General features: G+C 35.4%; 1 protein-coding gene across 1 annotated transcript in view; it reads left to right on the forward strand.

Moving 5' to 3' along the window:
• Positions 1-4,680, forward strand: part of LOC137398012 (golgin subfamily A member 2-like) — a 52,195-nt gene extending 47,515 nt beyond the window's left edge. The window contains exon 21 of the mRNA XM_068084110.1: positions 3,919-4,680. Within this exon, the coding sequence (XP_067940211.1) occupies positions 3,919-4,054 (136 nt within the window). The 3' untranslated portion in view covers positions 4,055-4,680. The remainder of the gene's footprint in view (positions 1-3,918) is intronic.
• Positions 4,681-12,701: the final 8,021 nt, after the last annotated feature.

Raw genomic sequence — 12,701 nt, forward strand, 5'->3', positions numbered from 1 at the left:
ATATTATATATACATTATATATAGTATTATATATGATATATATTATATATAATAATATACCTATATATTATATATAATACAATATATATAATGTATAGTGGATATATATATCTCTCCACTATATATATATATATAAAGTGGGGTCTGAATATATATGTATTCAGACCCCACTTTATAATGTATACAGTGGAGTCTGAATAATTCGGACTTGGATAATTCGAATTTCTGCTCAATTCGAACATTGTTTAGGTCTCGTTGCTCTATCTCACTTACCATTGTAAATACTTTTACTACTTCAAAGTCACTCTGGCTAATTTAAACTGAAGAATAGTGAAAGTGTAAAAATAAACGGAGCTGAATACATTAGTATTTGTCGCAATCACAGAATTAAGCACAACTGCTGTGACATATATTCCTTGACGACTGTGGGAGGTGCGTTTATTTAATAGGTCAAGCTCCAAATTGGTTGCTAACATATGACCTTGATAGAGCAAGTTGTGGTACTGGTAAAGACGTCTTTATTCTGTGAACTTGAAACAAATTGAAAATGGACTCGTTGAAAAAATATTTTGCGCTATGACTAGGCATTAAACTTGAGCAATAGTAGACATTTATCTCATATACAGAAGTGAATAATCAAAGGCTAATCTACAATCACAGTTCCAAGCCTTATTCAAAGCTTTTTCTACTTGTGCAAACATTTTTTCAGAATTGAAACAGAATTACTAAACAAAAACTTACCAGTATAAAGTGGATATTATTGATGAAATTCAAAGAGCAGTTAAACCAAATGTGATAGCAAAAAGAGGGAAACTTTCTAAATCTACTTTATCAGCATGGATTAGGAATAAAGATCAGATTTATTCTGCTATCCAAGACTCTTCTCCACTTGATCAGCAATATCAGCAGATATTTGACACTGAAAATAGCATACATTGTGAAGTTCAGAAACAAACTCTGATAACACAATTAAAAAAACTCTTCCGTTCAATAAGTCTGTGTCTGTAAATCTTTTGTACACGTACTGTACATGGAAATAAACATATGTTATCAATAAAATACATACATACTTTATTCCTGATGCCTGAATAGTTTTTCTATTGTTGACTTAATCATTAACAGTTAGATTAAAAATACAGTTCTACATGGACAAGTATAGGATGCATTGAGAACTCTCAGGGCTTACCAGCCCATCGACATTGTGTTATTAATCTAATGTATAATACAAGATCTAGCTTGGTTTTTATAATTCAAACCCTGGTTAATTCTAACTATTTAACTTGGTCCCTTTGAGTTTGAATTATGTAGACTTCAGTGTATATAATGCACTTAAATAATATATATAAATATGATGTGGCCTGACTTCTTTACAGTACCGAGGGCATATATTTCATATATATTTATACATGTGATATTTATTATTATATAATATATATATATATACTATCAGTACTGTCAGGAAGTCCGGCCACAGCATATTTATAGGCCATATTGTATATATATATATAATAAAAGAATATATATATATATAAATATAAAAGTTCAAGGTGTATGTATTTTATATATCTAGACACCTTGAAAACCATTACATACAAGGTGTATATATTGTATGTATATTAGTGTTGGGCCGGTATCTAATTTAGTGCCGGATCGGATATCCTTGCACTTTTTTATCAGTTTTCCCGGTATCGGTATCCTCGGTATTTACCATCTTCGGCATCCTTTGCCAACTAAGAAAGTTCAGTATTGTCGGTATTGTCGTTCGTTATGCGGTTATCAGTGTGTGTTTAAACTTGAAATGGTTTAAAGTTTAATGGTTTAAACATTAAACCATAACTGTCTCGAACAACTTTTATCGTGGTGCAAAAAGTAGCCTGTACAAAAAACATTCTTTAGTCAGCAGTATATTGTTACGGCAAGGAGACTCCTTGTTTTAGCAAGCCAAAAAGAAAAGAAAGTTGGAAATATAAGTTTCCTGATAGATGTTTTTATTGTTTATTCTACTAAAAAGTATAGTTATTGATACAAACGTTATGTATAATAGAGAACAGATAGATAATGGCAAGGGGCTCTTTTTGTTAAATATACTGAAACAGTTTACAGAAATCTTACTATGACATATTGTAATCAGGTAATGTAATCACATAATTATACGCAGTCCAATTAGAGTCCAGTCCCGTTAGAGCAGCGGTTCTTAACCTTTTTCAGTGTGTTTCCCACTTTGACAAACCACACTTCGAGATTTCCCCCTCTCTAACAGCCAAAAGTTGTGGTATTTTTGCCACTCTCAGATTGCAGGAGGAGGCTTTTCAGATAGCATTTTGCCATACAGTCAAAATGAATCAATTATTAATTGAACCGTGATAGAAATCATATTTTATGAATAGTTTGTCATGATATACTTTTTATTTATGGAAAAATAAAGTTCAAGATAAATACAACAATAGAGTAATTTGAATATCCAATGAGCTGCTTGATACATCACGAGGCTTAGTTTCCGTACCCACAATAAAAGCATGTATCTGCACCATGTAGGCTCTGTGGTGAAAATACCATACAACAGCTATATCCTTGAAATGCGCGTAATCAATATTCTCAATCTGAAGCTTGAGAATTTCCCACCTCAAATCCTCAAATTTTCCACTGGTGGGAAATTTCCCACTGGTTAAGAACCCCTGCGTTAAAGTCTTTATACATTCTCCCATCTTTGGAGAAGAACTCCCAAACCTTCGAGGCTGGTGGCATTATCAATGTAACGTAGTATAATAGTAGATACGGTAAGCGTAGAAATGTTCGTTGATTTTGTTCGCCAATGGGCGCTGAGATTAGCATGTTCGTCAAAGAGGCGTTCCAAAAATCTATCCGGATATCCGTATAACCATTTACCGATAGGCTTTTACGGATAAATACCGATCATATCAAACCGGCCGCGGATAACTAGCTGTCACCGAAAATGATTGGTTTCCTAGGATACCGAGAATCCCTCGGTATCGGTAAGAGAGAATAACCAAATACCTGCCCAACACTAATATATATACACCTTGAATTTTCCAAGTCTCTGTAGAATGAATTTTAGAGGTCAAATTTGCTGTGTTTTTTCATTCAATGGTTCAATGTTTGTCCCACCAACTCAACAGTCGATAGGATTGAAAAACAAAATATTCCAATCTATTTTAAAGTTTCCGGGATTTTTATGAGCTACTTGCTAATTCCTAAACTTACCTCCCAAATTTAGTATTCATGAAGATTTTCAATATTTTCTGTCAGGTTGGACAGTGAACATTTCAAGCATAGATTACATAATCTAGATATCCTAAATTTGTAGTTTGATGGCATCTCTGTTGGTTAATTTGTTGCTGCACGCAAAATGTTACACCAGGCCCTGAAATTGATTTAGTTATTCACTGCATTGGGTCAAGTTTGACAATAAAATTTATGCCAAAAGTTGCCTAAGTAGTATAAAAAAGATACAGTTTTTAATTATCTGGTGTGGTTTTTGTTGAGTTATTCAATTTTCATTCTACCTTTATATTCAGTATTTCAATTGTAATTTTTTATGACAAAGTTAGGTATATGGTATTGCCATTCTCTTGAGTTGTGTCACAAATGCGACTTGAAATGTAACGTGAAAAGTGGAGATCTTCCACTGCATGGTGTCAACAAATGTGGGATTAACAATTAATCTGTGTTCATGCTAAAAGCGTTGAAAAGTAATAAATTTGACTGTTTTATAAGGTAACACCAGGCTGAAAGTGTTGACATTTTCAGCTTGCTGGCATATTCTTCCAAGTAGGTAAACTTCATTGGCATGGTAGAAACGTGAGTCAGACAACAAGCATCCTGAAATAAGCTTCCATGCTTGAAGAGAGCACATGCCTTAGGCCTACCTGTCAACTCATGAATGTCATTTGGTTGCAGGGTACCTGGTGTGACAGCCCAAAGAATAATGACACTTCTGTCGGAGATTGGACACAACAATAAGATCGAGAGAGACCCTACTATATCACACATTCTTCACTGTTCTCATTGCAGTGGTCCAGTCGTGACTATGTAAATGTGGGTCTCTGGTCATGCCGCCCTTTTAAACCAACTATGTTGATGTAGGCCAATGGTTATGAAGCCCTTTCAAACCTACAGTTTAGTTATTAATTTATTCAAACAGTCATTCCAAATCGAATGATTTTGTTATTTATTCTTGGACGTATGAATCACACCGGGTGCAGGTATATACTCGCACTGTATGCAGTGCAGTCGGACTAATGTCTGCACAACTGTTTGAACTCTCATCTTGCAATAAATAATTTTATCTTCCTTCTGTGTCACTTCCCTGACAATATTATTTGCATTTTGATGTATCATCATATTGTTTTGAAGTATGTCACTCGATTCTCGGGAGGTTCTCTCATCGATATCAATTCAGGTGCATTGGACTCTTATTTTTACTAATGTTTAATTAAATATATGATATTATATCTATGCAAATATTCAGTCACTATGACGATACTGATTAAATTGCTTCTACTTTCTGTCACTTCTTGTCAAATTTTACAGACTTTGCTCGGGCATCATGAAATGAAAGATGCTAGTTTTTTTGATAATCCGTAAAGGAAGCTATACGGCATCGGTTGTATTATTCACCAGGAAACAACGAACCAAAGTTTGATTCTAAGAATTGTCAGTTTCTTTCACAATTTATTCCACAGTTATTTGTACAGCTAACGATATCCTACAATGCGAGTTTTTAACAAACAAATTTTTTTGTAACAAACACAGTGGGAACTGGTAAGTTTACTGAAATGCACCTATTTTGATAAAATGTTACATTGTGTTGAACATTTATCTCTGTGACGTGGAAAATGATTCGTTTGGAAGAAACCGACAATGTTTCAGTTAATTTTCTAAATTTTTCTCTGATATTCATGGGATAACTAGTGTCATCGTAGGGCAACCGGACACTATATACGATACAGTAATCGCTCACTACTTCGGCTTTGCAGATTCAGTACTTTGCGAGGTAAAAAATATTCATTAAAGCTTCTTTAGAAATAAGACGAAATAAATCGATCATTCACTCTATAGATCACTTGCGCAGTGCGATGTCATCTTGAGCATCGTAGTGATAGCGGTTGTCATGGTTTGCTGTTTTCTTTTTAGATTTTTCGATGGGGCAAAGTGCTTGTAACAGTCTTCGTCATGCCTCATAAACATCCTCGACCCTCAAAATTGTTCAATGAATTAACTGTGAATTTTCGATAAGAAAAAAAGGAGAATCCTTATGATTAATGAAAGAGTATTAGTTTCTATTTTGTCAAAAGTCACAGGAAATCTCCATTTGGAAGTAGACGGTGCTGTCCAAAACCATATAGATAGATAATCTTGTCCGAAAGAGAGAAACAAAAAAGTTTTTGCTGAGGGTCATACACATGAAAACATTTTAATGTCACGGAGTCATCGGTATGAAGTGCATGCATGCAACAGATGGGTGTTTAACAGGCTGGTTCTAATGGATCAGACAGTTTTGAAATCAATATTTCTAGCAATCCGGTGGAAGGCACGGAGCTTATTTGTATGACCTTCGGATGAAATCAGCCACGAAATCTCATTTTTATTTTTCGCCAAGAAACCTCTTTGTTTGCGCGTGCTTGTACCAAATACTAGTCGCGCATCGACTATAATTAATGGAAATAAATCACCCTATCAGCGACCACAAGTTACTATCGCCAAAATTGTTCACATTGTACAAGCTGTCGTCGAAATTCGGCGAAAGAAATATCGAGAAATTTAACAGTTGCAAACTTTCCCCACGTGTCTGCGTTGCTCCGTTGATGCCATCGATTTACGGTTCACATAATCGATGATAAACGCTGAAAGGAAAACGCCAACATACGACAATATAGTGTGAACCAGCCTTTACTGACCACAAGCAATCAACATAGTAGAACGCCAGGCTTGCTGGACCCAAAGCCCAAACCCCTTGCTGGACCCAAAGCCCAAACCCCTTGCTGTACCCAAAGCCCAAACCCCTTGCTGGACCCAAAGCTAAAATTTTATAACTGATTGATTAAATCAGTAGTCGTCCAGCTTGTAGCAGACGGTCTCCAATTTTGACAAGGTGAAAATGATGGCCTAGTGGACTAGAGCCCCTGGGTTGGGAACATCAGGTTAGAGTTGCATTCCCAAAAGGAGGTGTCAGGTTCATCGTTGAACTGCTTGCTGCAATTTTGCATTTTTTCATCTAGTCGAAGTTTTTTGCTGCTCATCCCAAACATGTCCAGCCAAGATCACAGAGCCATTTATGGAGCTGGTCGCAGCATTTAGAAACCTCGTAATCTCGACCTGAGAATCATTACATCTCGCCCGAGATGTTCATAATCGCGGGTCGAGAACGCGCGAATTTTAAGAAAGAACGACGTCTGCACGATGTCGGGTAAATGTCGACTCGATCATCTCGTGTTCTCGACCCGAGATTATGAACAACTCGTGTGAGATGTAATAATTCTCAGGCCGCGATTACGAGGTTTAAATGGCCGCGACTAGCCACCATAGCCAATGTTTACACAACAATTTTCTTACAAAAGCCATGATCTTTGAGGAACTTGACTCATGCATGCTAAAAACTCTGTCACCAGCATAAACGCACTTTTTAAGACACTTTTGGCAAGTGTCTCTATTCATCTAATGATCACGGTCAAATACCTAGCTGTTTGCGTGATAACTTTTAATGGTCGTTGTGTCAAACGTAACTCCTTAATCTCACCTAACTTGGCAGACGAAGACTAAGGCACCTGGAACCAATAAGCATCAGAGTCGGCACGTGTAGTGTAATTACAAGAGGAAGTGCCTCGGAAACTCTTCCGTAAGGTCGTTTGCCAAATGTTGCTTGGAGTGCCAAAAGTAAGTCACTTTCTCAGATGTTTCAAGGTTTCTGATGACCAGCATATCCTGATCATGATTTTAGCTACTGCAAGTCATGAGAATGCAAAAAAGTTTTACTCAAATTTAACAAGCCACACTTCATCAGCAGACACATGCCGTATTTAGCCCGATTTGTATTTTTGAACTCGTAACGACTGTTGTTGTGCAACCTTTGTTGACTCTAGCTTGTTGAAGGTAAATTGTCATAAAATTAATTAATTAACAGTAGCTCTAACATTAAAAAATAGGTTTCAATATCATTAATGCTTAATACCGACAAAATACTAGGCTTTCAAGTCATGGAAACCAGCAGAATTTACGATAACTGTAAAATATCGACTGTTACAATATCATTTAATTCTATTAATACATTTGGCTTTAAAGTTGATTTATTTAAACATTGCCAGTTCAGGTTGTTACTTGTAAAACACGACTAAGAGTAGCATTTTTGGCATCAAAGCAAACTATTTGGTCAACTAATATCAAAATAATTGATAAAAACAAAATACGACTATATTGTAATAAATAAATGTGTTTTTAGTTACTGCCTGTCAGTCTTTAAATGGTGACCTTTATTGTTCAATAAATATCATATACTATAATATACTGAATACATATAATTAAATATATCATGAATACATATCATTACATATATACTATAATATATATAATGAATACACATCCTTGATTGTTGAGCCTACACAATCCATGGATTTGTCCGATTACATAGTAGAACAATTTTATGACAGACGACCTTGACATGCAGCAGACAAGCGAAATCTTTTTAAAATTAGACGACTAAACGACTTCCTTCCATATTCCGTGTTGCTGTCATTGTCACTGACATAGACCTATTAACTATACTAGACTGGGCAATGGGAAGCCACGGTGTCCTACATAAATAGCCACATTCTTCGCGACGTAACGTCAACGCTTTGTTCACTTGCAGCTGGTCAGGCAAGCAAGTCATCATTGTTTACATTGAAAGAATGACAGAGACAGCTTTGTTGCTACATGTAATTTGACATAACTACTAAAGTACACAGGATATTGGTTTAAAATTTTAGATGCAAAGCTTATACACTGTGCATTTCCTACCCTGCAAATTTGTAAACATAAAGTTGAATATCTCATATGTAAAGTGCGAGTAAAAATGTATATTGATCTATTCAAAAAATATTGCAAAAATATCAATGTTGCCCTATGCTATGGGCTAACATGTCAGATAGCTAGGTGTACAAACTGATTTCAAATGCATACACACTGGTAAATGGTACACTGATCGCAGTCTGCCATGAACATAAATGTTGGGTCTTAGGTGTTATGCAAACAGCATCAGAAAATAGGTTTATGTTCACTTTGTTGCTTTGTTCACTTTGCCTAGTCCAGGCCATAGTTTTAAGTAGGAAGCCATGGAGAGTGGAGCAACTACCAGCACTGGAAATGATTCGAAGGTAAATTTTACTCCAATTGTTTTCAAGTGTGGTTGCGAGAGCTATCTAGATATAAAGAGCAAGAAATCTTGCGGATTTTTCCGAGATATGCATACAAATAATAGTTTTTTTCAAAATGTTTTCTTAAAGTTCATTGCTGGCACTAATATTTGAAAAGTTGCTTCGCACAAAGAGGTACCAACCGCGAAGTAGACAAAGTGTTGCCCATTTCATAAAGTTTTTCATCACCATGGCAGGTAGACAAAGGCTAGTAAATAAGTATGGTGATGGCTGTGCTATATTTAGAAGTGTAGCTAAACCCAACGAAAAGATTTTTACTTTATGATGGTCTCATAAGAATGCAAGTATTTACTGATTATTTTGCAGGACAAGAGGAGTAAAAATTTTTGCTGTGCATTTGGTTGTTCTAATACTCCAGCAAAAGACAGTTAACTCAGTTTCCACACTTTTCCATCGGAAGCAAAACACCTAGACATACATAAAAAGTGGATAGACGCCGTGAAACGTAAGGACTGGATGCCTTCCAAATACTCTGCGCTCGGCAGTGATCTCCTGCAGACCTCTTGGTATGATGATGGCTGCCATACTAAAGCCTACTGCTGCTCCAAGGTTATTTGATTCTCTGCCAAAATATTTACAACTGGCTCAACCAAAGCATAGATGACTGTTATGCCGACCAACACTATCTAAATCATCTCCACCAGACCGAGATGAGCCAGCCCTGGAACCTTCACTTTGCTATGAAGAGCCAACAGCCGCCAAGCAATCTGAAGGGATAATTCCCAACCCTCTACATAAGCGTACCTCGTACCTTGGAATAGGGAATTAAATTTTTCAAACATTTCGCGAGGCCAAGTATCTACTTCTGTACAAGCTTGGACAGGAGCATATAGAAACACTGTCCTCAAAGATTCGAGCCAAGGGAGGTTTCAACAATAATCCAGATGTCCGTAGCTTCAAATCTGCACTGAAAGCTCGACTAGTGAAAACAGACATCCCACCTAGCACGAGTGCTAACTGTCTTGATTGTGATAGCTCAGATGGCTCCTGCTCCCTACTTCTCTCAGCTAAACGAAGAAAAATTCATGTAGAAAGTGACGATGACTTCCATGGTTATTTGGAATCAAGCGAATGGCTGGAACTCGATCAGTCAAAATCTGTCTCAGACATAGTGGAGTACATCGGTAGGTAAATACAACCAATTCCTCCAAATTTTCTACAAAACAAGAGATCTGGCACACATTGCAGCCTTGCTGCATGTGCTAAACCGCATGACTGCCCATATTGTGGTACATGATTTAGGTATGTACATGTATTTTGGTATTAGCTACTTTCATTTATTGTTAGTGTATAGAACAGATATACAGGTAGCAGAGTGGCTTGAAATAATACTGCAGCAAATCAGTGAGATGTAGGTAAATTTATTTTACGGTTGATACGACTGGTCGTCTTTAGTCATGTGTAGCCTGTCACAATATGTCTAAAAAAGTGTACTATTTGTTGTTTGTTTTCTACGATTTTTCTGATTCTGTTTGCATAACACCTAAGACCCAACATTTATGTTCATGGCAGACTGCGATCAGTGTACCATTTACCAGTGTGTATGCATTTGAAATCAGTTTGTACACCTAGCTATCTGACATGTTAGCCCATAGCATAGGGCAACATTGATATTTTTGCAATATTTTTTGAATAGATCAATATACATTTTTACTCGCACTTTACATATGAAATATTCAACTTTATGTTTACAAATTTGCAGGGTAGGAAATGCACAGTGTATAAGCTTTGCATCTAAAATTTTAAACCAATATCCTGTGTACTTTAGTAGTTATGTCAAATTACATGTAGCAACAAAGCTGTCTCTGTCATTCTTTCAATGTAAACAATGATGACTCGCTTGCCTGACCAGCTGCAAGTGAACAAAGCGTTGACGTTACGTCGCGAAGAATGTGGCTATTCATGTAGGACACAACGCTGAGCGGTGATGCATTGGATGGCCCAGTCTAGTACAGGTAATAGGTCTATGGTGGTCTAATGGTAACTGATCTCACTTTTTTTTGACAGAGGAAAACAATTAATGGTGACAGCATGTACAGCATTGGACAAAGGTAGATAATGTGAACTTAGAATAATCCAGAGTTAGCAACTCATTTGGTACGGCACGCTTTGTTAAAACTAAACTAATAAACTATTTGGTTCATTACCAACTTTTGCGCAAGTCTATTATCAACTTTAATCGCATAATCAAATGAATTTTTTATTAAATGGGTAACTGAACACTAATTAAAAATACATCAACATTTTTGTTTGTTAGAAGTCGGATGGTATGTAAGGAAAACTGATGCAATACTGATATTAGATAGATAGACAGATAATAACATTATTACCTGAGGTCAAGGTCAATGCCATTTAGACCATGAGACAAAAGAACAAATACAAACAGTAGCCAAGTATATTATGTCTATTGAAACAAAAAGCTTTTGTTTCATAACGCTTTTCTATAATGTAAATTGGCAAAGTGCCAGTTGTTGGTACAAAGTCTAGTGATCTTTTAGGGAAAGTAGGAATGTAATGGATGGTCAGGCAGATTGGAGATAAGATTTGAATATCTTAAACAGCGAGTATCTAAAAATACAGTTCCTCAGCATTCAAGACATTTAGACGGTCGTAATTGTCCATATCAGGTACCACCACCCTAAAGCCTAATTGTTGAAAGCGTTTTAATTTTATTTATCAGAATTCGATGCAAAGACATACCAGCTTGGAGTGGCATGCAACAAAATGGATATACTTGTAATAGTGATTTAAGAGATATGCTTTATTGCTTGTTCAGTAATATAATATAAGATATATAATATATATTATATAATTATATATATTATATATAATATATATTATATATTTAATACATATAATATAATATATAATATTAATATAAGTTATTACTTTCAGTAACTCGTCGCCTCTTTTTGGTTCAGCTCTTGTGGCTTCAGTACCCCGTGGGGTAAAAAATATTCATTAAAAAATTAATTAAATATTTAATTATTTACTGGTTAAATAATGATAATAATGTTACTCCAGTAACAATTTTACTGGGATAAAATATTTAATTTTTTATTGTAGTTAGAAATTACATATTTTTCATGATTATTTATCACTACTAAATATCTTGTGAAAGCTAAATATTTTCAATGAAATAAAAATATTTATTTAAAAATTAAAAGTAAAAGAAAATAAATATCAGATTTCTTCAAAAGACATGAAACCTATAATATCAGTATGTCCATAAAGAGTGCTACCTATATGAATATAAAAGGTGTATGAACAAGGAAACTCTGAACACCGTTGACGCCAATATGTTGGTGTATTTATGTAAATTAGGATTTGACAAATTAAATCTTCTGCTTTAACATGAGCTTTAATGAGCATCTATTTTTCGTTATGTTAAAGGGGAGATGTTATGTTAAGGGGGAGTGATGAAATATTTTTCTAGGCGCTGTTGTACTCTGTACTAGACTAGCTGTTCTACCTGGCATTGCCCGGGTAATAAAAAAAGTTTTGGTCAGAACATTTATTTGTATTTAACATATAACAACATTTGCCATTCTAACTTTTAAATTACATATCATGGGAGAAGTGTTTTATGTAATTGAAATAAATTAAGAGAGAAAATAAAAACAACTGTTAAAGTTTTCAAACTTTGTCAAACAACTTTTAAACTTCATATCATGAGGGAAATGTTTCGTGCGGGTCAAATAAATTACAAAAAATAAAAGGACTATAAAAAGGTTTAGATGTAAATATGAAATAATCAGCAAATAATAGCTAAATTAAGTCAGTTTTGCTACGATTACGATAAAAGATGATTCGGCAAGGATACAATTAACACTAACTGATAAAACAAAAAAAATCCTGAATAAGTAGAATTAATAATAACAATTCTTGCATAAAAGTGTGTGTATAAAAAAGGTTACCATTCCACCAGAAGCTATCCACCAAAACTTTGAATATGACGCTACGGGGACAAAATAGTTGTCCGCGCGAGAGGAATTGGTCTTGACCACAGATATAGTAATCGAACCTTACGAAAACTATTTCTTAACGAAGGCATCGCAACGCTTGGCCCCATCAGTAAAATATACAGCGTGCGCTATAACTGATAGCGCAGGCTGAATGCTAGTCTAGCTATTCTGTTACTCCGGCTATAGCCGCAATGACAGATCCACATACACACATATTTTGAGAAATATATATATAGTATATGACTTGCAAAGGCTTAAATCCAGTCTATCAATAGGCCGGATGGTGCCTGGGATTTTTTTCATTTCA

This window comes from Watersipora subatra, chromosome 6, assembly GCF_963576615.1.
Source record: "Watersipora subatra chromosome 6, tzWatSuba1.1, whole genome shotgun sequence".
Lineage (NCBI taxonomy): Eukaryota > Metazoa > Bryozoa > Gymnolaemata > Cheilostomatida > Watersiporidae > Watersipora > Watersipora subatra.